Source organism: Felis catus, chromosome C2, assembly GCF_018350175.1.
Source record: "Felis catus isolate Fca126 chromosome C2, F.catus_Fca126_mat1.0, whole genome shotgun sequence".
NCBI lineage: Eukaryota > Metazoa > Chordata > Mammalia > Carnivora > Felidae > Felis > Felis catus.
Window position 1 is genome coordinate 77992467 of NC_058376.1, and position 14383 is coordinate 78006849.

The 14383-nt window shown below is 37.8% G+C and overlaps 1 protein-coding gene across 11 annotated transcripts in view; it reads right to left on the bottom strand.

Annotated features, from left to right (window-relative positions):
- Positions 1-14383, bottom strand: part of TP63 (tumor protein p63) — a 229293-nt gene that overhangs the window by 27467 nt on the left and 187443 nt on the right. For 9 of the 11 annotated variants that reach the window (XM_019839986.2, XM_003991796.6, XM_045037149.1 and 6 more), the window contains 4 exons: positions 4941-5127; positions 2262-2377; positions 1381-1490; positions 577-713 (listed from right to left, as the gene is read on the bottom strand). In XM_019839986.2, coding sequence (XP_019695545.1) covers positions 577-713; positions 1381-1490; positions 2262-2377; positions 4941-5127 — 550 coding nt within the window. The remainder of the gene's footprint in view (positions 1-576; positions 714-1380; positions 1491-2261; positions 2378-4940; positions 5128-14383) is intronic. The other 2 variants (XM_019839985.3, XM_019839992.3) reach the window with 1 other exon arrangement.

Sequence of the window (14383 nt, forward strand, 5' to 3'; positions counted from 1 at the left end):
GTTTGAAAACAGCAGACCTAAATCGTTAGCCTTACTGTAAATGAGGTAACTGAGGCCCCAAGGCCCCAAGAACTGTCAAAATTCAATGCAACCCAGATCTTCAGAGTCCCCAGACTGTGCTTTGTGAAATATATTCTTAAATCCCACTATTCCCAGGAGTTCATTAGGTAGGTAGATGCTATTTTCAGCCCTGATGCTCAATTACAGAGAAGTCAACTGACATCAGTAGCTGACACCCAGAGTTTCTGATTCAAGAAGTCTGGGAACTAAGAATTTGCATTTCTACCCAGTTTCAAGATAATGCTATGCTACTGGTCTGAGAGTCACAGTTTTAGGACCGCTGGACTAAGAAATCCTCACAATGAGGATTTGCTTTTGTAAAGCTGTGGTGCACAGCTGGCGTCCATTTCAGCACCTCCATTAATGGGACAGCAGTTTGCACTGGCTGTGGGGCCTCAAGTCATACTTGCCCCTAAAGCCTTGCGGTCTTATTATGCACCTTCCCAAATGTCGCTCCTAGTCCCCACATCTGGAGAAAATTTAGCCCTACCCCATTTGGCTACTACAGCTACTTACGGCGCTTCGTACCGTCACCGTTCTTTGCGCTGTCCGAGACTTGCTGCTTCCTGATGCTGTCTTCATCCGCCTTCCTGTCTCTCCCTGGGCAAGCACAGATCCTGGCCTCAAAGCAGCGTCGGCCCAGGACTTGCCCACTAGGAATCAGAGAAGAGGTAGAGAAAGGGCGAAATTGAAAAGACCCTTAAAAGCCCTGGAGTTCTCTCATTTCCATTTCTGATGCTGGCCATCACCCATCCACCATGACCACCAGTCACTCATCGCTGCTCCGAGAATGGACCCAGAAGCGCTTGGCAGAACACAAAAATGCTTGCATGCCACAAACAACATTAGTAAATATGATTCCATTTGTTCCGCAAAGAACCCCCAAGCCATTAACTGAACAGTTGGATTTAACTACAGATTTTGAAGGACAGTTGAGTTGAGCTTGTGGATGTCTCTGGATAAAACCCCCTTAGGCAGCCCAGACTTACTCAAAGAAGTTATTAACTGCCTTGGGAGCCACATGGAAACAAACACTGTCTAATCAGAAACTACTGTAGTCAAATGTCAAGAATTCAGGTATAAAGTGACTTGCATGCCTTCCTGGTTCTTTTCTCCCTTCTACTTTAACGCACCCTGTTCTGTCTCCACCTTCTTAGATCTTTTATGTCAGTGTTTGCAGCCAGGATTTAAAGCACAAAGGACAAAATCAAGGTTAGCTCTTTGCTATACATGGGAAGTTAATGACAGAGCAAACACAATTTCACTTTGCCCTCTGCCCACGGTGTTTTACAGAATGACAATTCCGCATATGCCACTTACTCTCTGGTTTCCAGAGTAACAATGATTAAAATTGGACGGCGGTTCATCCCTCCAACACAACTGCTGTTACACATGAAATTGTACAGGACTGTCGTGAATTCAGTGCCAACCTGAACACAGGAGGAAAAAGAATCTGGGTTAACACTGGTTTGAACTGATGTTCTTTCTTCCTTCACAGTTCTTCTATGTAACCAACTCACTTCTCATGAGGTGATATGCTTTCCTCTAGGGAGACAAACTCTAAAACCCATTGTAGATTCCTCTTTGCCTTGCCTCTTGGGAAACTTAAAGCTAATGTTTGCAACATTGGACACTACATTAGGTGAAATGGGCTTTAAAAATACTAATTTTTGATCCTATTCATTTGTAAGCTAATCCCTATCACCCAATTCAAATGGGGGGGAGATGAAAAATTACCCATAACAACAGCAACACCCCAGGGATATTTCCCCTATGTGAATAAAACAGTGCGACACAGATTTAAATGTAGACTTCCATAAATAACACTGTGGAGCTGAAAAGGCCCTCAGGATTAAAAATCACCTAGTCCTAAGCGGTCATTTATGGGTGAGTCAACTGAAGTTTAGAGAGGGAAAGTCACAGGCTAAAGGTCCACACAGCAAGCCAGCAAACCAAAAGACTCTGGTTTCACTGCTCCAGTGTTCTTCCCACAGAACCGGTCTGGGAACAGGGGCACAGAGCAATGTTACCAAGTTAACTTAGTGCAAATTAAAGAGTTCTTAAGGAGATAGACAGTCTATAATAAAGCGGAAGAGGGGAAATACAAAAACTTTTGTATTTGATGACAAAGACTAAGGCAGAAATAGATGCTCAAAACACACTAATGTTCTCCTAAGTCAGCCCAGTACTTATCTTTTTACCTGGGGTGGTTCATAAGGTACCAACACACTCTGTCTTCCTGTGATGGGGTCTTCTACATACTGGGCATGGCTGTTCCCTTCTACTCGAATCAAATGACTAGGAGGAGCAATCTGTCCTGCAGAACACAGAAAGACAAAATAGTTAGTTCTTTGCCTTCAAAATTAAAAAAAAAAAAAATGAAGCTGCATGGACAAAATATTGATGGCTAAAGAAATAGTTTGTTTAATACAGAAAATACACATCCTTGGAAAAAGGAACAGATCTCATTGCCAGATATCTAATAAATGAAGGTGTACCTTTGTAGCAATAGAAATGGCTGGAAGGCTTATCTATATTTAAGGAATAGTCCTTTGTTTCTGGTGCTTAAGGTAAATAATTCAAGCTTTCATAGTACTCCATGATTATGTCTCTGCCCTGATCCATAGAGGGGGTTCTGTTAACTTCCATGGGAAATGGAAGGAAAGGATTAATTTAAAAAAGACAATTCAACTTGAGAGAAGATGCTTCCCTCAAATTGACTAGCAAAAACATTCAATAAGGATAAGCATTTCACTGCCTATTCTTTTCTCTGCTACAAAGTATCCATATTTACACCTGATTTTTTTTTTTAAGATCTACACCCAATGTCGGACTTGAACTCATGATCCTGAGATCAACAGTTGCATACTCTACTGATTGAGCCAGCCAGGCACCTGGTTTTACACTTGCTTTGGTCATAAAGATAAATTCATTGGCTTTGTGGTGCTGAAAGAGCTCCAGGTAGGAGAATAAGAAAAAGGAAGCATGCTTTTAAAAGAGTATAGGCCAGGGTGCTTAGGTGGCTCAGTCAGTTAAGCAGCCATGTTTTGATTTTGGCTCAAGTCATAATCTTACAGTTTGTCAGATCATGCCCTGCATCAGGCTCTTTGCTGACAGTGTGGAGCCTGCTTGGGATTCTCTCTCTCCCTCTCTCTCTGCTCCTCCCCCATTCATGTTCGTTCTCTCCACACCCCCCAATCCCTCTTAAAAGAAGTAAATAAAGCTTTTAAAAAAATAAAATAAAAATGAGCATAGGCCAGATTTCACAAAATTGGGGTACCTGACAGAGCTCCAAAGGAAAGAAGCTGATCTGAGAATTGGGAGCCATAAGGGTGTTGTTAACATTTGGATACATATTACCATTCTATACAATTTTATACTCAATAAAAGTCAAACATCAAGTGTGAAAATGCTCTCTGAAGAATCACCTATTTGGCAAAAACTAAAAATAGCTATCACGTCAAACAATGAGAAAGCGAAAGAAAACAAAATATAGTTGTATCACCTTGATGGATCAAGGACAGTTATAGAAACCTATAATGGAGTCTACATATAAGGAATACTCTTTAAGACATACTGTTAAGTGAAAAACAAGATAGGGAGGTATTGAGGGGAGCCTGGGTGGCTCAGTATGTTAAGCCTCTGACTCTTGATTATGGCTCAGGTCATGATCTTATGGTTTGTGAGATCTAACCCTGCTTGGGATTCTCTTTCTCTCTCTCTCTCTCTCTCTCTCTCTCTCTCTCTCTCTCTCAATCTCTCTCTCTCTCTCTCTATCTCTCTCTCTGCCTCTCCCCCACTGGCATACATGCACATGCTCTCTCTCTCAAAATAAATACTCCTTTTTTTTAAAAGAAAGGTATTGAAAATGAGGCCATGTAGACAAGGACGAGAAGTTAATTTGTAAAAAGTAGTTGTGTTAAGGTGGGAGGGTTTTAACTTTCTCTTTTGAAATTTCTACCCACTCTTTTTCTTCCTCCATTAATTTTTCTTCACTATCTATTCCTACATCCATTCTAGCTACCTACCAATATTTCCATTTTTAACATATTTTCTATCTAAAGTATCCTAACTTGCAAGCCTCTGCACCCAGATCACTCTGTGGTGAATATTTATGTGTTCTCTTGTCCTTCCTTTCCACTTTCCTCTGCTCCTTACCTAGCCTCCTTTCATAGAACCTTAGAATATTCAATGTAAGAGAACCCATGGAAATAGTGACCTCCTTTGTAAAGCCCTTGTTGGATATGAGGCTCAGAACTTGGGGCCTGACATTTCTATGGACACAAAGCTTAAAGGAGACCCCAAGATACCTGTTCCCTGATCCATAGTCCTTTACTTTGCTGTCCCACCTCCCAGCTTATGTCCTAGATCTTCTATTTACTCCTTTTATCCATTATTCATCTTCATTCCTTTTTCATCTATCCCACTTTCCTCTTCTGTGTTTTCATGTTTCTCACCTTTGATGCTTCCTCCACTTACCCTTCCTGCTCAGAATTGATATAATCTTAATAATCACTCCAGGAAAGGCACTAAAGCTGAGGGTTGCCATTGCCTGGGCTGGACAAATCGGAAGTCAGGTTGTCCCTTCTACATCCTCTCATTCAAAAAAAGGATAAAAGAGAAAAAGGAGGGAAGTAGTAGGGACTGGAGAGGCAAGTCCAGGTCATCTAGTAATCACCAATATGAAATTAAACTGTCCAATCATTATGGAAGCCACAAGTTTATCATTTTTCTCAAACAGCCCATTAGACATAAAGGTAGACTGACCTGCCATCGGATTGCACAGATTGGAACCCAGTCGATGGGTTCCAAAGAAAAATCTCCACAGGATCTCTATATTCAAAGAGCTTAGCTAAACAGCCACCAATCCTAATTCTTACCCTCATTGAATTCACGGCTCAGTTCATGGTTGGGGCACCGTTTCACCACCTCGGTGACATGTTCAGCCTTCTTGTAGACAGGCATGGCACGGATGACAGCGCCCTGTGGTGGTGGCGTCATCACCTTGATCTGGATGGGACATGTCTTTGCAATTTGGCAGTAGAGTTTCTTCAGTTCAGTGGAATACTGCTTAGAGATGGGCCGATGGTGGCAGGAAGGAAAGAACCAACAGGAGATACCATTACTTTCCAAATCAGAATAAGGATAACATGTTCACTTTGTACAGATGTATGCTCACAGTTGGCTACTACATACACGACAGCGAGCAATCTTATTAGAAGAAGTCATATTCATCAATCAAATTAATCATTTTTCCTACTTTAAATACAATCCTATGGCAAAAGAAGAGTTTGCATTTATCAAAACATATTTATGCCATTATTTCCTGTTATCTTTAGGATAAAGAAATTGAGTCTCAGAGGGGTTTAAATAATTAATACCACAAACACCTTTATGGAGTTCCAGAAACTAAATGGAAAAAACAGTGTTTTCATGTACTGAGTAATATTTCAGAGATTGTAATTTACCCTGCCCTTACAAGACTCTCGAGAGACTCAGAGGAAATAGGATTTATGGAAAAATTAAGATGGAATGGAATATCTGGCAGAGAGTAAAGAGATCTTACCCAAGGTCAACCAACTAGAAAATTACAAAGCAAAAGTTCTCCCAAACTACTGTACTTATGTTCTCCTGTCATAGCCTGAGACCATGAGAAAGCTGACAGGGGCCATTTGGTTCTATACTCTCATGAAAAAGGACAGGCCTGTTGTAATGCCACAAATCATGGTGGCAAAAGCCATCAAGATACAGAACTCTTCACTCATAAGTGACTGTAATGTTTCCTGCCCATAATTCCTTCTGCAGGGAAAGGAAATTCAGTAGTTGGTTGGTTGGCTGGCCGATTGTAGAACTGGCAAAATAGGGAAAAAGCATGAGACTTAGAACCAAATAGAAGAAAAAAAGCCCTATCCTGTGCTTCTTCCTCTCCCCGTCTCTGAACCAATGTAGAAAGTCTCCATTCCAATCCCTACATTCTATTAAATCTTAGTGTCCTGATCCTCTGTGTCAATTCCCCATCATGGTATTTCCTTCTCATTCTGTTGCTAAAGTGAAACCACCCAGGCACCAGAATTGCCAGCCAAGAGTGGGGCACCTAGTAACACCCAAACAAAGGTACACACACACACACACACACACACACACACACAGTTTGCAATGACATTCTTCCAGGGGAAAGAAACTGGGGACCAGGAGCCAGAATGGCAAAAAGATTTATTACTGATATGTTTCAGCCCAACTCTGACAAAAGGCAAATGTCCTACTAAAACGTACATTTAAAATAACCATTTTATCTCTTTCCTTTTGAAATATTTTATTTAAAGAATTCTTCTTTTCATCCCAAGCCTTTTAGTATATGAAATTTTCAGTTAAAAATTTCCTGATGCTAGAAATGTGTTGCATAATCAGCTCTCCATGCCCACAGGTCAAGGATTAAACACAGCAAAAGGGTTTTATATAGCCTGAAGAAATAGGGAGCATGCCAAAAATTGACCACAAAAATAAAATTCTACTTGGGAGACACTGAATGGAATCTAGAAGAATATTTTTGTGCTAGTGTTTTTTAACCAATGACTTTACAAAACAAAGGCACTGCCTTGGGATGTGTTAAGAACTCACTTTTACTGAGAACTCTCAGAAAAGAAGCATAGCTGTTTGTGTGTTTTAGTTAGGAGATATATAATCTAACCATGGGTTTCATAAGGTTCACCTTAGGAAAAATGACTGAAAAATAAGTTTGTCACCTGAAGGCATATAAGATACCTACCCAAGTATGTAAAGACTGCAAAAAAAGAAGGATAAGTGTTCAGAATAGGACAGTTAAAAAACATATACCATTTCAATAACTGATATACTAAAATGTGAAAGTACTAAAAACAAATGTAGGCATCATCAGGTATTAATCCTCGCTCGTTCTCAGGGATGGGGGAAGGGAATCTAATTTCTGAGTCTGAATAACGATAAATAATCATAGCTTTACCATTTCCTGAGTTCTGTTGTCAGAAATGCAATCCTCACACAACCCTATGAGGAAGGTATTACAGGTATACAATCTCTTATCTGAAACCCTTGGGGTCAGATGTTTTAGAGTCCAGAACCGTTTTGATTTTAGAAAGGGAGTAGAGTTCCTATAGCATATTATTATAAACACCTCCAGCAGCATTTAGGTCAGCGCCCCATAATCAAACCTTAGCATTACTTCAGAATTCATGAACATTCACACCAACTGGGAAATAAGCATAAGGCCTCAGAGTTCAGGCTAGATTTCACCACCAAATGAATCTGCCACAAACTCCACGAAACTAAAACCGAACCAAACCAACTTTGGGTTTTGGGAGCTCTTGGGATTTCAGAATCACAGATAACAGATAATGAAACAGCATTATTACCCCCATTTTATAGATAAGAAAATTGAGGCATGGAGAGGACTAGCCTGAGGTCACCAAGGAGAGCTGGTTAGCAACCAGTGTAGAAGAGTCCTAGTCCCGGCCTTTTAACAACGGTTCCTTGTCTCTATTTCTCTTGGCTCAGCAGTGCTAATTCGTGTACTTTTACATTTTTCTATTTCCCAACAGCATGACTATTTTCTGAACCAACTTAAAAGGTATACAATCTTCTCTAACATTAAAATGGGCTCAACAGCAGTTGACTCACCATCAACCATTCCTCTTTATTTCTCAGTGCAATAATGTTTGCTTACTGAACTGCAGAGAGAGGGAGCAAGCGATAGAGCTAGAAAAGTCCTGGATGAGGAGGAGGTCGTCCTTGGAGGCTATACTAACAGCTAGCTGGTAGCTGTGTGTTAGCACTCTTGTTACAGCTCAGGGGAATTCACGTAGGAGGCCCTGATCTTTCACATGGTTTAGTAAGGCCCTTTTGTGTTCTGACCCCATCTCTCTCTCCGCCCCTCCCCGTACCCTCCTAATACATTCACCTCCCACGTATTCTACTCATGCAGACATCTTAATGCCTCAAACACATTACACTCATCACCCACAATTCAATCATGACACTCGGTCTAGAACAACTCATGTTCTTCCTCTGTGCTCCACACCAAGTGAGGACAGTTTAGTCCTAGCCCTCTGCTATGACTGCATCTAGTACCATAGACCACATTTTCCAGTTTTAATGATGCAGGTTTCATATTGACTAAATCCAAATCTAAATCTAAATATCAGACCAGGGCCAAGATCCCTTTGATTACTGCTTCTGGTTAAACTACTAGGCCTGCTGTTCAGTAACTAGAGGGGCTGAAGCTGAAGAGGCCTGGCGTGCTTGGTTCTTTACAAAGCCAAGCTTCTGCTACTCTGTTTCTTTTACTGGCAAATCCAACCTGTGATGATGTTTAATATTTTTCCAGCACTAAATTCGGGCTCCCTGGCCTATAGTGTATTCATAATTCTTTACACTTGCCCATTTCCCTTATCCTCTACCAAATAGCCCACTGTCACCAATTTCCCAGGCTTCTGCATGACCACAAAAAATGGGAATCTGATCTATGCCAATATTCTAGAATACACTGGTAATTTAAGTTGGTACAGGGTGGAAACTGAAACACATCTGGTTTCTCTTAATGTCTCTCTCTTTCTCCCTGGGACTTCTAAAATCTACCTCTAAACCACTCCCAACACTGACTTGACATTCTTGAATTCTAAGGTCTAATTTCTTCTTTTGGGTCTGTATTCTTTGTTGTAATCAGCTTCGAGATATAACTTACTACAAAATATACCAATTTTAAGTATACAAGTTGATGACTTTTGACAAATGCACACAGTGGTGTAACCATCACCACCAACACCCTATTCATCAAGATTATCTTTTGCCCTTTTACAGTTAATTCTCTCCCTGATCTCTTCCTAAGCAACCATGTACCCGCTTTCTCTCACTGGACTTTGCCAGAATTTTACAGAAATGGAATGATACAGTATATAATCTTAGATGCCTGGCTTCTTTTCACTTAGCATAATGCTCATCCACGTGTTTGCCTGCATCAGCATTTCATATTTAATGAAATTCCATTATTTGTCAATTCATCATTTATTTCCAGTTTGTATTTACCATGAATACAACTCTGACGAACATTCATACACAAATCTTAGTGAGGACACATGTTCTCATTTTTCTGGATAGGGACCTGGAAGTATGATTGTTCAGTACGTGTATGCTTAACTTTATAAGAAACTGCCAAACTGTTTTACAAAGAGACTCTGTCACTTTACATTGCCACCAGCAATGTATGAAGGTGTCACATCCTCATCAGCACTTGTTATTGTCCATGTTAATGCCATTCTAGCGGGTATATATGGTTCTTATTGTGTTTTAAATTAGCATTTCCCCGATGATTACTGATGTTGAGTGTCTTTTCATATACTTACTTCATGTACTCCATTTATATTTTTATATAATAAAAAATTTAAATATAAATATTTTATATAAATAAATTAAAGTATAAAATTGAAAATATAAATAGATTTATATTCATTTTATACTATTTCATACACTTATTTACTATTCTTTTTTAAAGTGTTCAAATCTTTCATACTTCTTGAATTTTAACTTTTTTTAAGTTTACTTATTTACTTTGAGAGAGAGAAAGAGTGCAAGTGGGGAAGGGGTAGAGAGAGAAGTAGAAAGAGAATCCCAAGCAGGCTCCATGCCGTGCAGAGCCTGAGGCAGGGCTTGATCTCACAAATTGAGATTATGACTTGGCCTGAAATCAAGAGTTGACGCTTAACCAACTTAGCCATCCGGCATCCCTTAAATTTTAATTTTATAATTGGGTTGCTTGTATTCTTAATTTGAGTTGAAAAAGTTCTTCATATATTCCAGATACAAGTCCTTTATCAGATATGTTTTTAAAATATGTTTTCCCCCAGTCTGTAGCTTGTCTTTTTTTTTTTTTTTTTTTACCAATTTTCTGCGCTTTTCCAAAACAGTTAATTTTGAGGATTCATCAGTATTTTGCCTTTAAGGCTCATTTCCTTTCTGTCCTAAGAAATCTTGGCCTAGCCTGATGTTCAGAAGGATTTTGTATGTTTGTGTGTAGAAGATTTATAGTTTTAGCCATTGTATGTAGTTCTATATCTATGTTCAGTCAATTCTCCTCTTCCTTTTCCTCTTCTTTTTAACAACTATCTATTTGTTCCAGAAACATTCTGGGACTCTGTTCAATAGCCTTGGCATCTTTTTTGAAAATTAATTGGCCAAATGCATTCACGTTTTTATCTGGACACTGCTCTTTTCTATTGATCTATGTGTCTTCATACATCAGTGCACACTGTTTGGATTACTCCAACTTTATAGGAAGTCTTGAAATCAGGTAAATGGCAATCTCCAATTTTGTTCTTTTTCAAGATTGTTTTGGCTATTTGAGGTCTTCTGAATTTCCATTTAAAATTTACAAGCAAGTTGTCGATTATCACAAAATACCTGGTAAAATTTTGGATGAAATTGTTTCTAATATATAGGTCATCTTGAAAAGAAGTGATATATTCACAATATTATGTATTTTAATCTATGAACGTGGTGTATATATCCAAATAGGAACCTTTAATTTCTCCCAGGAATGTTTCATAATTTTCAGTATGTAAATCTTGCACATATTTTGTTAGACTGCTCCTTTGGTATTTTTTTAATTGTTTACATGCTACTTCAAAATTTTTAATTTCTAATTTTATTTTTTCAGTATATAAAACATAATTGATCTTTGTATATTGACTATGTATCCTGTGACCTTGCTAAACTTACTAGTTCTAGTAATTTATTATAGCTATCTTATGATTTTCTACATAGATGATTGTATTAACTGTGACTAAAGACAGTTTTACTCCTTTCCAATATGCATGACTTTTAATTTTTATTCTTGCCCAACTGCAAGAATTGAACTATGGTCCAATTTGTTATTGTTTTATTTTTATTTTTTAAATTGATATCTTAGACCATTGATTTTAGACTTGTTTCCCTAATACAAGCATTTAATTCTGCAAAGGTACAACTAAAGCATTCCTTTGGCTATATCTACAACATTTTGATATATTCTTAATATGGAGGAATATATAAGCATTTCTTTTGGAGGTTGGATTATCCAATATAATTTGACATCCAATTATAATTTCTTTTGGAGTCTTCATATTCAATATAATAAAGGACCATACTTACATTCTTGAGAAAGATAATTCTTCCTCTAAAACTTCTGTTTATTTAGTGGGTTCCGTCTCTGGCTCTAACCTATCTCCCCTTTGCACCATTTTCTTATCATTCCAAATGGATTTTTTTCATTGCTGTTCTTTGGTCATTTTTTTTCTGTAGCTAGGTTTTTTCGACTATAGGTATCAAAGGAAGAACCCAGTTGAGTCTATATCTGAAAAGAGAATCTCCTATATCTAAGAACTTCGTTGGTGATGCATGTCCATTGCATTGAATCTCCAGCAGCTCTTTGGGTAGATATCAAACATTCCAACCTTTATGTTTAAAGGTATAACCTATCTCTTCCCACAATGCTGTCACTATTAGAAGCAGTTATGAAGGATTAAAGACTTATAACTTTCTCAACTTCTTTTTCCATAAATGTGTCTGGCTTTTTTCATATTATAACATATGCACACAGAAATTCTGAAAAACAGAAATATATGACATATTTCCCCCACCCAGAGATGCACACCATTAACATTTTAGACTTTTTCCTATTCATATAAACACATACATATACACAAACAGTCTCTCACAAACACACACACCCTTATACAAACTGGAACACACCATAAAAGAATTTGGTATCTTGTCTTATTTAACATATCGTGAGTGTGTCTAATTTAAAAATATAATGTTAAAGGGCTGTAATTATAGTATTAAAAAGAGACATACCATGATTTATTTAATCATGCCTTTCTTATAGAATATGAATTTTATTATAATTTAAAAATATTAAGAATAATGCTCTTGTGCACACTTAAAAAAAATTACGTTTATTTATTTATTTTTGAGAGAGTCAGAGACAGTGTGAGTGAGGGAGAGAGGGAGTGAGAGAATCCCAAGCAGGCTCCGCACTGTCAGTGCAGAGCCTGATGCGGAGCTTGAACTCACGAAACCAAGAGTCAGATGCTTAACTGACTGAGTCACCTTGGTGCCCCATGCTGTGCACATTTTAATTCACAAATCCTTTGCACATAAATTAGTTTCAGTTGGATCCCTTAAAACCAGATAGTTGAGTCAATGCACATGTTAGTATTGTAGGGAAGTCCAAGGTCAATTTGAATTTTCTTCCTTTAAGTAAGCTGCTTATTTTTCCCTAGATCCTTACAGGATTTGTTTCCTTCTTTATTTCTATTTTCTTTTAAGTGAGAATATTTCTAATTTTTTTTGGAAATTATTTGGGAATTGGTGAGCTCTTTCAACTTACATACTTTAACTCAATATAATTTACTTTTCTTGTTTTACTTATATTTTTGCTTTTCTACTCATTAATTCTCAGAAACATGTAAGTCTTACTTTGGATCCACATTGTCTATCTTTCATACATTTTATATACTCAAACATGAATTGTTAGCATCTTTTCCTTTTGTCTGCATTCAGGGAAAGCTTGTCAAAGTCATGTACATATCATGTGTAGGGTTTTCTAGAGTTAGTTCTGTTCTGCCCTACTACAATTAGTTGTAAGTCTTCTATTGCACTTAAATGTTGTTCTTTATCTTGCTTAATCTCCCTTTTTACCTTATACAGTCATCTTTCCTTCACAGCCTGCTGTTCTAGGTATGTTATTTTCTTCACCAATTTATAGTGCTTATGTTTTATTGCTTTGTAGTGAAGCAATCTTCTAATTTTTTTTTCTGGTTGCTAGGATGTTTTTGCTTCCTTTGGTTCATTAAAATGCTGTTCCCTTATATTTAGAGTTCTTTTACTTCTTCCTCCCCCCTCCTCCTCCCTCTTCCCCTCCTTCTCCCCCTTGTTGTTGTTGTTGTTGTTGTTTTGATACAGGTGTGTAATCACTTTTATAGTTTTCTGTGAACATAATAAGATATAACTAGGGCTAGTATTTGCATCCCTCATGTCTCTTTGACAATTGAAAATTTGACAAATGTCAATTTTCAATTTGATTCTATAAGCCCTTTAAAAAATAAAAATTGCTACACTATTATAAATAGCATGTGTCCAATTTAGTTGGGCTTTTTCCTGTAATTCATAATATTTTAGTGGAAAGTTAAGATTCTATATAAGAATTTGCTTATCAGCTGCCACTGTAAACTAGGGATGAGATCTATATATTAACATCATTCAATAATTACCAAACAAACGTTTACTAAGCACATACTACCTACGGTCAGATACTCTGTTCTATACAAGGAACATAGAGAAATAAGATTCAAAACCCCATAATGCAGGAACTTATATATCCTTGCTGCGTAGGGCAGTTTTTGAAACATAAACTGAAAGAAAAACTTAGTCTTACCTCAAATTGGTCATGGTTTAGAGGTAGAATGAAACAATCCACTGAGCATAGCAGAGGTATACAGAATGTATTATGGGATTACAGAGGATAGAGCAATAACATACTTGTTAATAAATTTGCTATTTATTTAGTATTATATTCAAGACTCTGTTTTAGTTCTGGAAATTCAGCAGTTAAAAAAAAAGCAAAGTCCATGCTCTAAAGGTGTCACTGCTCTAGAATAAACAAATAAATACTATGTCAGATGGTAATAGGTGCTATAAAGAAAATAAAGTCAGGGTAAAATTAAAGGATGTAGTCAAGAACCAGGAGCTGGGTAGTGTGGTGTGAGGGGGATATTATTTCATCAGGGAAGAATTCTTTGATATATTGATATGTAAAGAAAGATCTGAAGGAAATACACTGGATTGAGCCATGCATACACCTAGGGAAATAATATTTCAATCACTGGAGCTAGCACATGCTAAGGTCCTGAGGAGAGTATGTCTGCCAAGGAGACCAGTAAGCAAAGGCTACAGTGGTAAGGGACAAGATCTGAAGCAGACAGAATATGGGGCCCAGACCACGTAAGGCCTTACAGGCCAGGGAAAGACTTCAACTTAGTGTGAGCTAGGAAGTCATTGGAGAGGTCTGACAAAGTGACATGATATGATTTCCACTTGAATAGTATTTTGGCTGTTATGTGAAAAACAGACTTTATAGATGGAACAGAGAGATCAGTAAAGAAGCTACTGCAAATAATTCAAGTAAAAAATCCCAGTGGCTTAGACCAGCAGTAGAGTTGGTGAGAAGCAGTTGGTTTCTGGATATATTTTAACCAGATTTACTGGCAGATTGGTTGGAGATAAGAGAGAAAGAGAAAAGTAAATGTATTCTACT